The sequence below is a fragment of the Rhinatrema bivittatum genome, chromosome 4 (assembly GCF_901001135.1).
Source record: "Rhinatrema bivittatum chromosome 4, aRhiBiv1.1, whole genome shotgun sequence".
NCBI classification, from domain to species: Eukaryota; Metazoa; Chordata; class Amphibia; order Gymnophiona; family Rhinatrematidae; genus Rhinatrema; species Rhinatrema bivittatum.
The window spans coordinates 482,578,140-482,593,789 of NC_042618.1; the positions used below are offsets into that span (position 1 = coordinate 482,578,140).

A 15,650-nucleotide genomic window follows, 5' to 3' on the forward strand; every position below is an offset into this window, starting at 1 on the left:
TGACACACATACCTGGTTTCATGGGCCACTCCTACTATATTCTTGGACTGAGGAGGCCTTGTGGCACACATTTGCAAATAAGTAAGAGTAAGAAAAGGGACGTGATTATCCCCTTGTACAGGTCCTTGGTGAAGCCTCGCCTGGAGTACTGTGTTCAGTTCTGGAGACCGTATCTCCGAAGAGACAGAGACAAGATGGAGGTGGTCCAGAGAAGGGCGACCAAAAGGGTGAATGGTCTTCATCGAATGACTTATGAGGAGAGATTGAAGAATCTAAATATGTGCACCCTGGAGGAAAGGAGGAGCAGAGGTGACATGATACAGACTTTCAGATACTTGAAAGGTTTTAATGATCCAAAGACAACGACAAACCTTTTCCGTCGGGGAAAAAAATCAGCAGACCCAGGGGTCATGATTTGAAGCTACAGGGAGGAAGACTCAGAACCAATGTCAGGAAGTATTTCTTCACGGAGAGGGTGGTGGATGCCTGGAATGCCCTTCCGGAAGAAGTGGTGAAGACCAGATCTGTGAAGGACTTCAAAGTGGCGTGGGATAAACACTGTGGATCCATAAAGTCTAGAGGATGTGAATGAAGTGGGTGGCTCGCGGGAATGACTGCTACTGCCTGGAGATAATACCCTTATTCAAGAAACATACACGGTTAATGCGATTCCAACATTGCTATAAGTTTCAACTGCAAGAGGAAACATGGAAAAAGATTTGCATTCACAAAAAAAAGTGTGGAGTAGCTTGCTTGTTACGGCGGTTACTACCCCAAACCAAATAAGCCTGGTACTTCACTTTCAATGCATATCCAGCATAGCTCTCTGCTTCAACGGCAGGGGAGAAAGACTGATACCTCACACATATCTAGCATAGCTCTCTGCTTCAGCGGCAGGGGAGAAAGTCAGATACTTCACTTTCAATGCATATCCAGCATAACTCTCTGCTTCAACGGCAGGGGGAATGAAGAAAAGTGGATCTGTATACAGACAACAACCAACAAGGTCTGAATTATTTAGTCTGGGTAAACAAATAAGCATGGGTATAGCTTGCTTATTGCAGCGGTTACTACCTCTAACTAATTCACAGGTCTATCCAGTACCGAGCGGTAGGAAGAGCTGCGTTAGTGCCCGGCGCATCCGCGGTTGCCGCACGCACAGTGCAGCTCACCTACCGCTCGATCCTGAACTATAATTTCATGCAAATGTAAACCGCGTCTAAGAAGGATCCGTGAAGCGTTAGGCCCGCGCAACCCATTTTACTGGATAGAGCGCCTATACAGTATCCTGGGTGCGCTGGCCTAACGCTTCACGCCACGCTGGTATCTGTCATTTCAAATGTCATTTGAAATGACAGATACCAGGAAGTCGGGACTGCCAGTCCCCCTCCCCTCCTCCCGAAGCAGGGCGCGAAAAGCAGCCTTGCTCCGGGAGGAGGGGAGAAGGGACTGGCAGTACGAAGCGGTGAAGCAACTTACTTTTTGCACCCCCCTCCGGACATCGGACGACCTCTCCTGCCTCCAGCTGCTCGCAAAGATGGACGCCTCCAAAAAGTAAGTCGCTTCGCTGCTTCACACTGTCAGTGTCTCTTCTTCCCTCTTCCCGGAGCAAGGCTGCTTTTCGCGCCCTGCTTCGTGAGGAGGGAAGAAGAGACACTGACAGTGTGAAGCGGCGAAGCAACTTACTTTTTGCAGCCCCCATCGGACCTCTCCTGCCTCCCGCTGCGCGACTTACTTTTTTTTGCAGCCATCAGCAGGAACGGATCGTGGCTCCCCTGCCTCCCGGCGAAGATGGACGCCTGCACGGGGAAAAGCGGCCCCTGTGCGTGCAATTGGCCGCTCAAGACGTGACGTCACGACGTTTGGCGTCACGGCATGTGACGTCACGTCTTGAGCGGCCAATTGCATGCACAGGGGCCGCTTTCCCCCGTGCAGGCGTCCATCTTCGCCGGGAGGCAGGGGAGCCACGATCCGTTCCTGCTGATGGCTGCAAAAAAAAGTAAGTCGCGCAGCGGGAGGCAGGAGAGGTCCGATGGGGGCTGCAAAAAGTAAGTTGCTTCGCCGCTTCACACTGTCAGTGTCTCTTCTTCCCTCCTCCCGAAGCAGGGCGCAAAAAGCAGCCTTGCTCCGGGAGGAGGGAAGAAGGGGCTGGCAGTATGAAGCGACTTACTTTTTGCAGCCCCCTCCGGACATCGGAGGGGGCTGCAACGTTTTTTTTTCGCTTTTTTTTTTTTGCTTCAAGAGGACGGGAGAGGACTGGGGCTGCCCCGGAGACCGGCACCCATGATCGCGGCCGGGGCAGGTGAGCGGGGGCTGGGGGAAAGCTTGCCGCCAACCCTTACCCCTGCCTCTACCATAGGCGGTAAGTTAGCAGGTTAAACGCGCGACAAAACTGCAGGGAAAGATAGCGATAGTCGTGGCGCGGGTTACGGGATGCTAGGGAATAGCTAATTCGCTCGTTTGCATGCAATATACATGCTGCGTGCGGAAGGGGTTGGCCGGGGATTTTAGGACGCGGTAGGAGTAGGTTAAAGGGGATTCGGGATCGCAGGAAGGGATAACGCGGCCGGAAAGTGAGTAGAACGCGGCTTAGGAGCAGGGTAAACACGGCCGCACTTTACAGGATAGACCTGTAAGCTAGATATTTCACTTAGAGGCAGTTCTAAAACTGCTCTCTACATTAATGGTAGGGGTGGAAGGGAAATAGAATCAAAAGGTTACTAAGAGCCAAGAGTAACAGATAAGTATGAGAAAAAAAAAGTGCAAAACTTGCTGGGCAGACTGGATGGGCCGTTTGGTCTTCTTCTGCCGTCATTTCTATGTTTCTCTAAGTTCACCTAAGCACATGCAGGAAAGCATTTTAGGCTTTTCTAGCTATTGGCAGGGCACTGTCCATACCACAGCTCTGTTGGTAATTTTGCTCACATGCATGATTCATTTGTCCTGCTGACCTCTGAGAACAGCAGGTAGGTAAGTAACTTCGTTTTTCCATTGTTTCTTTTATTTAAAAGTATTTATTATTTGCCCATCCAAAACGTTTCGGTGAGCTACAATAAAACATACATAATTAAGATACAATATAAAAACACGACAGAATCTTTGGGTAAATAGGGAGCATTAATAAAGAGCAGGGTACAGCCTAGTTCATGCCTGAGGTAGCAAGGAAAGCACTGATTTGGTTGGAAGGAGCAAAAGCCAAGCTAAACAAGTGAGTTTTCAGTAGCTTCTTAAATGACTGAGTCATTTGTGAGTTGTAGAGACGAGGGAATTCCAAAGCGTAGGACAGAAAATTGAAAAGGAACGTTCATAGGTATGGCTAACTTGGCAGAACGTGGGGATGCTACATTGAGTAGAAACTGGCTAGAGGAGTGTGGAAATTACAACAACTCTATATTCCCCACCATATGAGAAAATTAATAATGTAGGAAGAGGAAGGTTTCATACAACATCTGCAACATGCCACCACGGCCTTGTGTACAGAATATTTTTAATAGTAATCATGAACCAACCTCCCTTCTACCTGTGATTTTTGTATTTTTTTGTTTTTTTATAACATTTTTATGTGAAAACAAATCTTTCATGTGAAAAAATTATTTTTGTGTTGTGCTTGTGTATAAAACAAACAGCTGTATCACTCAGCCTGTCTGAATTCGTTTAAACATCTAAACTCCATCAATATTTCAAAAAACGCTCTTAATGCTTCAACCAAGTTCATAACCTGTCATTTGGGCTTGATGAAAAATTCCAAGTCAGCTTAAACTTCTTGTTCATTCCTCCCAACATTTTTATGTGAAGGCAAATCTCTCAATGAATGTTTAATTAAACCACTCAACATTTCTCAGTACTTCTGAACATAACTGCTGATATTGCAAATATTTCTTGAATTTTATCACTCAAATTTAATGACTAGTTCCCACTCAGCATAACCTCTTTCAGCGTTTTAAATGTGGAGAGTAATTTTTCAGAAAATTTCATATAAATAATACTAAAAAGACGGCTGTTCAGCTTGAATACATTTAAACCTTAAAAGCCTTCCACATCTTTTTCGCCGTTACTTCTATATATATATATATATATATATATATATATATATATATATATATATATATATATACTATTGAGTTCCCTATCAATTTAGCTTGCTCTTGTTCATTCCTCCCGACATGGCCTTGTTTCGACAAAATAATTTTTCTTCATCAGGGGAGTTTCTAATTCTTCTCCTCACTGTCGGGTCGCTCTTCTACTGCTCAAATGGCATTTTTGTGCAAATTTTCTCTTACTCGCTCCTCGTCCTTTTAAACCCAACATATGATCCAGATTCTACCAATGGAGAGTTACGTATCTGACGTAGATTCGTCCGTATCCAATAGTTTCTCTCTGCTCTTGGTACGCTATTGTTAGAATGCAGGTGATGGATATCATAATGAAATCCACTCTATATCTTCGTTCATTCTACCCGGGACTGTAGTATTTTAACTTGAATATCCAGTTCTGTTCGTGGAAATTCAACAATTTTTTTACATCTCCTCCCTGTTCATTTTCTTCAACATTCTGTATCACTGTCCATCGGAGGTCCTCAAAGCAATGTTGTTTCTCTAAACAGTGCTCAACTATCGGGACTTCTATCATCCTTGTATTTAAATGTGATCTATGTTCAATAAGCCTCGTTCTTGCTGTCCGTGCTGTTCGACCTACATAAGTTTTAGGACAGGGGCACTGTATAATATATACCACATTTTTGGATAAACAATTTCTCTCCTCTTCTTATGATCTTATATCCTGTTACTGGATCTTTCCATTGAGATCCCTCAATGGTTAGATTACACATCTTACATTTATTGCATTTGGTATGGTTTCCTTGAATGTTTTTCTTATGATTGGCATCTCTTATTATATCAGCAAGTACTATCCAGTTTCGGATGTTGGGACCTCTTGTCGTAGCTATCAGAAGTGTATCCTTAAATACCTCATGTAACGAGAGTATATGCCAATATCTACGTATAGATGCTGTGACTGAAGCTGTTGATGTGCATTGAGGCAAAATACATGTCAGTCTAACATGTTTGTTTGTTTTTTTTTACTTTGATATTCCAGTAACTGGTCCCAATCAGAATATTTTGCCCTCTTGTAGGCTATTAATAACTTTTTTTTTTTATTTGATAACTCCTCAATTCGAACTTTTGTTTGAGCATCTGTGATTGCTTCTCAAATTCCTCATTCGTGGAGCAAATCCTCCGGAATCTAAAAAATTGGCTAACTGGCAGTCCTTGTTTGAGAGACTTAGCATGGTGGCTATGATAGCGCAATAGTGAATTATTCTCTGTAGGTTTATGATGTACCGTTGTACTCAAACATGATCCAATTCTTATAATATCAACATCCAGATAACTTAACTTATCTTGGTTCATTGGCCATGTTGGGAGGAATGAACAAGAGCAAGCTAAGTTAATCGGGAACTCAGTATATATATATATTTAGAAGTAGCGGCGAAAAAGACGCGGAAGGCTTTTAAGGTTTAAACGTATTCAAACTGGACAGCCGTCTTTTTAGTATTATTTATATGAAATTTTCTGAAAAATTACTCTCCGCATTTAAAACGCTGAAAGAGAGGTTATGCTGAGTGGGAACTCGCCATTAAATTTGAGTGATAAAATTGCAATATGTTATGTTCAAAAGTACTGAGAAACGTTGCATGGTTTAAATATTCATTGAGAGATTTGCCTTCACATAAAAACGTTGGGAGGCATGAACGAGAAGTTTAAACTGACTTGGAATTTTTCATCAAGCCCAAATGACAGGTTATGAACTTGGTTGAAGCATTAACAGTGTTTTATGAAATATTGTGATGGAGTTTAGATGTTTAACCGAATTCAGACAGGCTGAGTGATACAGCTGTTTTTTTATACACAAGCACAACACACAAAAATAATTTTTTCACATGAGACTTGTTTTCACACAAAAATGTTTTATAAAAAAAAAAAAAAAAATATAAAAATCACAGGTAGGAGGGAGGTTGGTTCAAGATTACTATTAAAAATATTCTGTACACAAGGCCGTGGTGGCATGTTGCAGATGTTGTATGAAACCTTCCTCTTCCTACATTATTAATTTTCTCATGGTGGGGAATATAGAGTTGTAATTTATACAGTAGTCCTCATCAATAGCGGGGATTGATTACATATTAGAGGAGTGTGGATGCATAAAAAGGAGCTGATCCATAGAGATGACTTTATGCAAGAGATTGTAGATGAATACAGTGGTTTTATATGTATATGCCAATGAAGTGACAGCCAGTGGAGGGACTTAAGTGTAGGACTAATGCTTTCTGATGTGAGTTCCCGTGAGTAAACAAGCATTAGTATTGATGCATCAGAGAATAGGGAATTCTGTAGTGTACACAGATAACTTAAAGTAGATTAAATGTATAGGGATAGATTTTAAAAGGTGAGCACGCGTCCATGTGTGCATGCTTTCTGGAGCGCACATATGGACGTGCCAATTTTATAATACGCACACGCATATTATAAAATCCGTGGGCCGTGCAGAGGGGGGCCTAACTTTAGAAAAGTGTGTGTGGCGATGAGATCGGGCCTCTCCCAGTCCACTCGAATTAAGGAGCAGACTGGGAGGGAACTTCCCTACCCACCTACCTATATTCCCTTTCTCCTCCTTTCCCCCACCTTTTATTTATTTATTCTTTAATTTTTTTGCTTACTGCTCTGTTGGAGCAGAAACAACTTGCACACCGGCCGAATGCTGGCGCGTACTTCCCCGGCACAGTGGCAAATGGCCATTGTACCCGCTGCCTCCAGCCCCCCGCCACCCAGACTACCCATTTCTCTGGGCCGGCACTTTGGCGCATAACAGGGGTTACACGCGTGGCCGGGTCCCTTTGAAAATGTGCTTAACCCCCGGGATTTATGCGCCGGGCAATTAAAATCTACCCGATAGGTTTTGCTAAAGTTTTCTATTTCACATTTGCTAAAAATGCTAAAAAAAAAATAAAAAATCCTTTCAGTGCTTCCAGGCATTTGCTTGATGTGTTGGTACAGTGTCGGTAGTCTAGCTGGCTGTGGTTTTACTGGTGTTATTACTTTTATTTACGCATTCTTGTATTCTGCACTTTCGAACTATTTCACATATATAATATACACTAACAATTCAACAAGATTTTCTAATTAAAGCATTTTTACATAAATGCATAATCAAAATTTGTACCTATCTACCTCCTGAAAAAGCTTTGCTTTTAACTGTTTTCTAGTGAAGAAGCGGAGAAACTGGCATCGGCATGATTATACAGAAGTTGATGATGGTACCAAACCAGTTCAAGCTGGAACCCGAACTTTTGTTAAACAATTACAAGCTCGTTTGTTCCCAAGGTAAAGAACCAAACTGCCCCCCCCCCCCCTCCCCTGCATCCCCTGATAACTTCAGAGTCTGTGTTTGAAAATGTCTGTAAGAGGAAGTGTGCATGAAGACGTTTCTCTCCTTCATAAGGGTGGCAGGTACAGCACTTTGCTTTGTCTTTAGCCGCCCCTATTTGCTTAGTTCCTTCAGGTGTTGCAAAAGACATGAATTTATAGAAGCTGAGAGCCTACCTTAATAACAGATGCATCCCTTAAGGTACTTCCCTTCCCAAACCTCTTCATTTAAAAATAGAATTTTCCAAAGAAATAGTAAGTTTGTGTATCTATGAAGAAATCTTATCAGTGGATCATGAATTAGAGCCCAATGGCTCAGGTGGCAATTGCCTTATACTGTAATGCTGGAGGTGGGCCAGCTGGGGATGCTTTGGGGAAGGAGTTACACATTTTTAAAGGTGTCATCTGATGGCTGAATTTCGATCCCATGAATATAGGGTCTGGAAGGAGCCTGGGTGCATGGTTTCCAGCTTCAGGATCATTGCTGTAATGACCAGACTAGAAACAGAGGGTGGGTTTGTTAAATCAGGGGAGAAATCCCCAGGCAGGTAAGAGTGAAATTTCAGACCTATTAGTTAAAATTTGCTACCTATCATTAAAATCATCCACTGTACCTGAAGACTGGAGGGTGGCCAATGTAACCCCAATATTTAAAACCTGCTCCAGGGGCGATCCAGGAAACACAGACCGGTTAGCCTGACTTCAATGACAGGAAAAATAGTGGAAACTATTCTAAAGATCAAAATCGTAGAGCATATAGAAAGACATGGTTTAATGGGACACAGTCAACATGGATTTACCCAAGGGAAGTCTTGCCTCACAAATCTGCTTCACTTTTTTTGAAGGGGTTAATAAACATGGATAAAGGTGAACCGGTAGATGTAGTGTATTTGGATTTTCAAATGGCGTTTTTACAAAGTCCCTCATGAGAGGCTTTTAAGAAAAATAAAATGCCATAGGATAGGAGGTGGATTACAAACCGGTTAAAAGACAGGAAACAGTATGATTAAATGGTCAATTTTCTCAGTGAAAAAGGGTAAACAGTGGAGTGCCTCAGGGATCTGTACTTAGACCAATGCTTTTCAATATATTTATTAGAGATGTGAATCTGAACCAGAATCGGTTCCGATTTCAGTTCCGATTCACATCTCTATAGATGTGAATCGGAACCAGAATCGGATCCGATTTCAGTTCCGATTCACATCTCTAATATTTATAAATGATCTGGAAATGAATACAACACGTGAGGTAATCAAATTTGCAGATACAAACTCATTCAGAGTAGTTAAATTACAAGCGGATTGTGATAAAGTTCAGGAGGACCTTGCAATACTAGAAGATTGGGCATCCAAATAGCAGATGAAATTTAATGTGGACAAGTGCAAGGTGCTGCATATAGGGAAAAATAACCCTTGCTGTAGTTACACGAAGTTAGGTTCCGTATTAGGAGCTACCACCCAGGAAAAAGATCTAGGCATCATAGTGGATAACACATTGAAATCGTCCCTCAGTGTGCTGCGGCAGTCAAAAAAAGCAAACTTACAGGTCGATACTGTAACGTGCGGTTGAAGATTTCCCATCTGTAATGTGCTGGGAGCGCACAATTCGGACGCGTAAGGCGATCCAGCGATAGTCTCCAGTTTCACGCGTCCTTAGCGCTTCTTAAAACAGATGCATAACCCTTTCCGCACGCAGCATGTATATGATATGTAAATGAACGAATTAGCTGTATAATGAAGGAATTAGCTATTCCCTCCTATACTGTGACGCACTCTCAGATTATCTCCTTTGTAACCCGCTATTTTGCCGCGTCCTTAACCTGTTAGTTTACCGCCTACCCTCTACTTGGTGTTACTGTGGTGTTCGAAAATTAAAACGGGAATAAAGTGTAAAAAATGGGGGTAAAACCAAAGGGAGTAAAGTGTAAAAAACCAAGGACGACCTCCATATTAACATTGCAGCGTAAGTTGTTTATATATATATGTATAAATACCTGTCACTTTCCTGTCACTTTCCGAATCCCCCAGGCGTGCGGTCATCGAGGCGGCGGCGAGAGCCGGCGGGCGGATGGGCGCCCGTTCATCCAGGCGGCGGTGGTGGGAGCCGGCGGGCAGGTGGGCGCGTGTTCGATCCAGGCCGCGGCCGGGTGGGCGTGCATTCATCCAGTCAGAGGGAGCCGGCGGCGAAAGCGGCCTCCGGAGGCCGCTTTCGCCGCCAGCTCCCTCTGCCTGGATGAATGCACGGCCCCCGCCGGCAGTGAATGAATGCCCGTGCGATTTCGGCGCTCAAGGCGGCCGGGTGGGCGTGCATTCATCCAGGCAGAGGGAGCCGGAGGCCGCTTTCGCCGCTGGCTCCCTCTGCCTGGATGAATGCACGGCCCCCGCCGGCAGTGAATGAATGCCCGTGCGATTTCGGCGCTCAAGGCGGCCGGGTGGGCGTGCATTCATCCAGGCAGAGGGAGCCGGAGGCCGCTTTCGCCGCCGGCTCCCTCTGCCTGGATGAATGCACGCCCACCCGGCCGCGGCCTGGATCGAACACGCGCCCACCTCCTTGATTTCATCAGTTGTGGATTGTAATTTGGATAGCTGGTCTTCTAGAGCCACCAAGACTCTTTGAAATAGTGAGTATTACTTCATGCATCCATTGCAGGCTGTGGCGATTCCACCATCTTAGAATCAGGCAGATGTCCCTTTTCTCGTGTTGTTCTAACACACTCCTAACTCTCTTTCTAATCACGAGCGTCCATTCGAGACAATGTGCTTTGGCAATAATAAATCTACATCCAGTTCACCATTATCATGTCCGTGTATCAGTTTAAATATGGGGGTCCCCCGAAACTCACCACCATACGTGTGCTCAGACATCTGCCATTACCTTAAGTCCGCTTATTTTTAAGATAAGTGATTTAAGAAAAATAATTTTGGAAATTATTTTTATGTAATTTTGAGGTACTTAGATTTTTGGGGATATAAGCCTTTTTCAACATAGCCCCAGTGCCTCCTCTCTTCCCTCCCTCATTCCCCGTACATTTCATTCACTGCCGGCGGGGGCCGTGCATTCATCCAGGCAGAGGGAGCCGGCGGCAAAAGCAGCCTCCGGCTCCCTCTGCCTGGATGAATGCACGCCCACCCGGCTGCCTTGAGCGCCGAAATCGCACGGGCATTCATTCACTGCCGGCGGGGGGCTGTGCATTCATCCAGGCAGAGGGAGCCGGCGGCAAAAGCAGCCTCCGGCTCCCTCTGCCTGGATGAATGCACGCCCCACCCGGCTGCCTTGAGTGCCGAAATCGCACGGGCATTCATTCACTGCCGGCGGGGGCTGTGCATTCATCCAGGCAGAGGGAGCGGCGGCGAAAGCGGCCTCCAGCTCCCTCTGCCTGGATGAATGCATGCCCACCCGGCCGCCTTGAGCGCCGAAATCGGGAGAAGAGGAGAAGGGACTACCGTAGCAGGCCCGAGCCTAGGATTGCCCGTCTCTCCCCTCGCTCTCTTGCTACTTTTTCGGTTTGTTTTTTTTTGCTTCGGGAGGAGGGGACAGGACTGGGGCTGCACCGGAGACCGGACGCGGCCAGGGCAGGTGAGCGGGGGCTGGGGGAAAGTTTGCCGAGCATCGGAGAACATAACTGTCCACTTCCTGGTACCTGTCATTTTAAATGTCATTTGAAATGACATTTGAAATGACAGATACCAGCGCGGCCGTGAAGCGTTAGGCCCGCGAACCCAGGATACTGTATAGCGCTCTATACAGTAAAATGGGTTGCGCGGGCCTAACTCTTGCCTAACGCTTCGCAGCCGCGACATGCATTTGCATGCAATTTGAAGAGAGTATCGAGCGGTAAGTGAAGAGAACTGTGCGTGTGGGGAACGAGGATGCGCCTGACACTGCCGCACTGTTTCTACCGCGGCCTTAGAGTATCGATCTGAATGTTAGGAATTATTAGGAAGGGAATGGTGAATAAATCAGAAAATATCATAATGCCTCTCTCTCGCTCCATGGTGAGACTGCACCTTGAGTACCATGTACAATTCTCAAAAAAGATATAATTGCGATGGAGAAGGTACAGAGAAGGGTGACCAAAATGATAAAGGGGATGGAACAGCTCCCCTATGAGGAAAGGCTGAAGAGGTTAGGGCTGTTCAGCTTGGAGAAGAGACGGCTGAGGGGGGATATGATAGAGGTCTTTAAAATCATGAGAGGTCTTGAATGGGTAGATGTGAATCGGTTTTTTACTCTTTCGGATAATAGACTAGGGGGCACTCCATGAAGTTAGCATGGGGCACATTTAAGACTAATCGGAGAAAATTCTTTTTCACTCAACGCACAATTAAGCTCTGGAATTTGTTGCCCGAGGATGTGGTTAGTGCAGTTAGTGTTGCTGGGTTCAAAAAAGGTTTGGATAAGTTCTTGGAGGAGAAGTCCATTAACGGCTATTAATCAAGTTTACTTAGGGAATAGCCACTGCTATTAATTGCATCAGTAGCATGGGATCTTCTTAGTGTTTGGGTGCTTGCCAGGTTCTTATGGCCTGGATTGGCCACTGTTGGAAGCAGGATGCTGGGCTTGATGGACCCTTGGTCTGACCCAGCATGGCATGTTCTTATGATGTTATGGCATCTGTATATCTTCCTTATTGAGCTGTAAGGAAAAAGAGAGAGGAGGAACTGCTAGTCCTAAATAATTTTTTGTATTCCAGTTGATGTGGCTAGTTTTTATTTTTAGTTGTGTGGGGGTTTTTTTTTTTTTGGGGGGGGGGGAGGTTTCCACTGATCTGTGGCAGTCGCCATAACTATTTAAATATTTTCTACTCACCTTTTTTTTCTTTTTCATTATTACATTTTTAGTACAATTTTCTGTCTATGATGGAATAAAAAATTGTGTCTAATATTTTTATCGGATTTACCATTCAGTTAGAATGTTTGGGTTTTTTTTTATTCAGCCCACTTGCCTCTTTCACACCTGTATGTACACTCTTTTGAGAATAGCACCACCAAACTTAAGATCCTTAGCTGACCCTTTCAATAACTCCCAGAAGGGATTAACGGTAAATCTTTGACTCTTTGAATTAAATTCTTTACTGATTTTGTGCATGCATGCATGTGTTCCTGCTGTGAGCTTTAATTTCATTCTTCAAATGTTTGCCTTTTCAGTGCTGATGAGGTCATCCTGAAAATGCATGGCAGCCAGTTAACGCAGAGATATCTGGAGAAACATGGCTTTGATGTCCCCATTATGGTTCCCAGGTTAGATGACTTGGGGCTCAGACTGCCGCCACCCACTTTTTCTGTCATGGACGTTGAGCGCTACGTAGGTATGTACTGCAATATGGAATTTGACCTACTGCTGATGGGGGGGGGGGGGAATGATCGTTTCAACAAATTGTAACGATAATAACATAGAGATCTGTTAGAAATTATCGGACATCACAGATTTAGTCATGAATTGGAATTTTGTATTGATCAGTTTTCAATCCTACTCATAGGACACCTTGCACATATTCCTCTTCATAAGTGAAGGCAAATACCTCACCTACCAGAGGGTTAGAAGCAAGATGAGCAATGATTAGTGACCAGAGCAGGTTAAACCAAAACGTTTAGAAGTAAGACTAACCCAAAGAGCCAAAAATGAACTGAGCCAGAGCAAACCCATGCCCATCTGTCTCAATGAAGGAAATCTGTGGTGCACCTGAACTGCCTTGAGCTACTTCCAAATGTATCATTTCCATTAACTGGAGTTGTACAAAAGAATTTGTGTTATGTGTAGGGGATTGGTTGTCTTCACCACAGGATTATTTAACTGTTTTTGTTATGTAATATCTGGAAATTTTCATCTTGGAAACAGATGCCATGTACCATTGATGAGGTAAAAATACAAATTTTTCAATAGGTTATGGCATTCATTGGTAGGTGTTAAAATAATATGATTGTTTCCAGGAATGTAGTTTGTAAAGATTTAGAAAGCTCCTGAAATGTTAGAGAATAAATACCTTGCCAAGTGTAATATTCAAAAAGCTATCTGTGTTGATCATGGAACATACATAAAAAAAAAAATCTCCTTGTTCTGGATTGGTCAAGGCATTAGACAAACGTTCTTAATAATCAAGGTCAAGTACAAAATTATGAGAAGTTAAATGTTGCTGCTCCAATGACCCTCTTTGTAACATCCGTAAATTCTACAGTAAAAAATTAGCATATCAGGAGCAGAGAATTGACTGCTGAGTGTCAAGAACAGGTAAATTTAATAAGCAACTATTTTCATACCCTCTTTCATAGTAATAGTCAGATTAAGAAGACGTTTGAAACCTCTCAAGATACGTACAGTTTAGGTGAATACAGTGAAGTAACCAAAATTGAAAAGAATGGGGCAGAATAGTAGTGTTTGAAAGTAGATTGACATGTCCAGTGAGTTCAAGTGCTGTTCTCCTAGGACAAGCAGGCTGGTAGTCCTCACATGTGGGTGACATAATCTGATGGAGCCCAGCACGGAAAACTTTTGTCAAAGTTTCTAGAAGCTTTGACCAGCACACTGAGCATGCCCAGCATGCCGCTATCTGTGCGTCCATGCGAGGTTCTCCTTCAGTCTCTTCCACGGTGCAGCTGCCTGCACTCTTTTTTCAGCAAAAAAAAAGTGTCGTTTTTCCCGTTTCCATCGTCTGGTCCCCATTCACAATCTGTGCCTCCTTGGCATGGGAGGCTGAAGTTGCTGTGATCACCAGTCACCAACTGCGTGCTGCGTAACTTTTATGGCATCAACCGATTTTAGTCAGTGGCCCCCGTGCCCGCGGACCATGTTCATCACAAATCCGCATGATGTTTGTATCCTCTGCCTGAGGGCCTCGTACTACATGGGGTGTCACCTGTGTGATCAGATGACCCCAAAGGTTGTCATGCACGTCTTGATAAAATGGAGAAACTTTTCAGTTCTTCCAAGTCTGCTTCATCCACACCTGTATCGGAGTCATCGACAGAGAGGTCACGGGGAGCCCCTTGATACGCTCCCTCTCGCTACTCCTTCAAAAGGGGACCAGTCCTCCATGATTTCACAGATGCCCTGAACATCTGGATCCTCCGCCGCCTCTGCACCAAGGAAAGACCGGGCTGAGCACAGTGGGAGATCCCGCAAGCATAGACACCAGTCGCTGTTGGCGCATGGTTCAGGTTCCGGCGTGGTACTAGCAGTGGCCAAACGCCACCGCAGCTATCCCAGCCAGCGGAGACCCCATCCTCCGATGTCCCAGGCATTTCCCACAGATATCAATGTCTGGCACCATGCCACCTTAGAGACCAGAGGAAGAGCCGGTGATGCCTCATCCCTTCTTCAGTCCGGACCTCGATAGACTTTCAGGGGAAGCTGGACCACAGGCTTCAGACTGCGGTGATTAGAGCTCTTCAGAGCGTCGAGCAACCCATGTCACTGGCCTCCATACCGGTGTCTGAGCCTCAGCCATCTATCCTAGCACCCCTGCTTGAGCATCTGGATGTCCTTTTAGATACCCTACCAGAGCAGTTGGTGCCCTAGGGCCTTTGATCCCCCAACGGCCCCTACCAGAGCGATCCTGATCCTCTGGTCCTCCGATAAGGAATACGGGGCTGGTGCCGCATTCCTGAAGCCTCTGTTCCCCGAGCCTTTACTGGGTCCTTCCAGCCTCCCCCGGCCCCCTCTATGCCAGGGGATCCATTGATTCCCGCGGTGTCCTGAAGACCTGCGAAGCCAATGGAGCCCAGAGCTGATATCTCCTACAGGCCTTGCCTGTGTCGCGCTGGCCCTAGTGAGGAGGAAGGGCCTTCGACCCATGGAGGGGATGATTCCACAGAGTCATCTTCTGACTACTTAAACGACCCCTCTCAGAGCCTTCCCCGCCTGAGGAAAGGAGTCTGTCTCCCCCGAAGATGTTTCCTTCACGGGGTTTGTCAGGGCCATGGCCTAGGCTGTCCACTTCCAGCTGCTTACGGAGGCGGGTGTGCGACACTATGCTGGAAGTACTCCAGTTTGACGCCCCTAAGGAGTTTGTAGCGGTTCCCATCCATGGCATCTTTAAAGACCTCCTCCTTTGGTTGTGGGAGCACTCGATCTCTATCTCCCCTGTCAGTAGGAAGACGGATGCCACCTATCTGGTGCAGCAAGCTGTGATGTTCGAGAAGTAGCACCTCCCCCACCAGTCAGTGGTTTTTGAGTTCACCCTCAAAGTCAGGTGCTCCCGTACGCATGCTTCTCCTCCTTCAGGGCAAGAAC

The 15,650-nt window shown here is 45.2% G+C and overlaps 1 protein-coding gene across 1 annotated transcript in view; it reads left to right on the plus strand.

Annotated features, from left to right (window-relative positions):
• KDM7A (lysine demethylase 7A) overlaps window positions 1-15,650 on the plus strand; it is a 320,476-nt gene that overhangs the window by 109,125 nt on the left and 195,701 nt on the right. Inside the window, 2 exon segments of the mRNA XM_029597359.1 lie at window positions 7,262-7,379; window positions 12,569-12,729. Coding sequence (XP_029453219.1) covers window positions 7,262-7,379; window positions 12,569-12,729 — 279 coding nt within the window.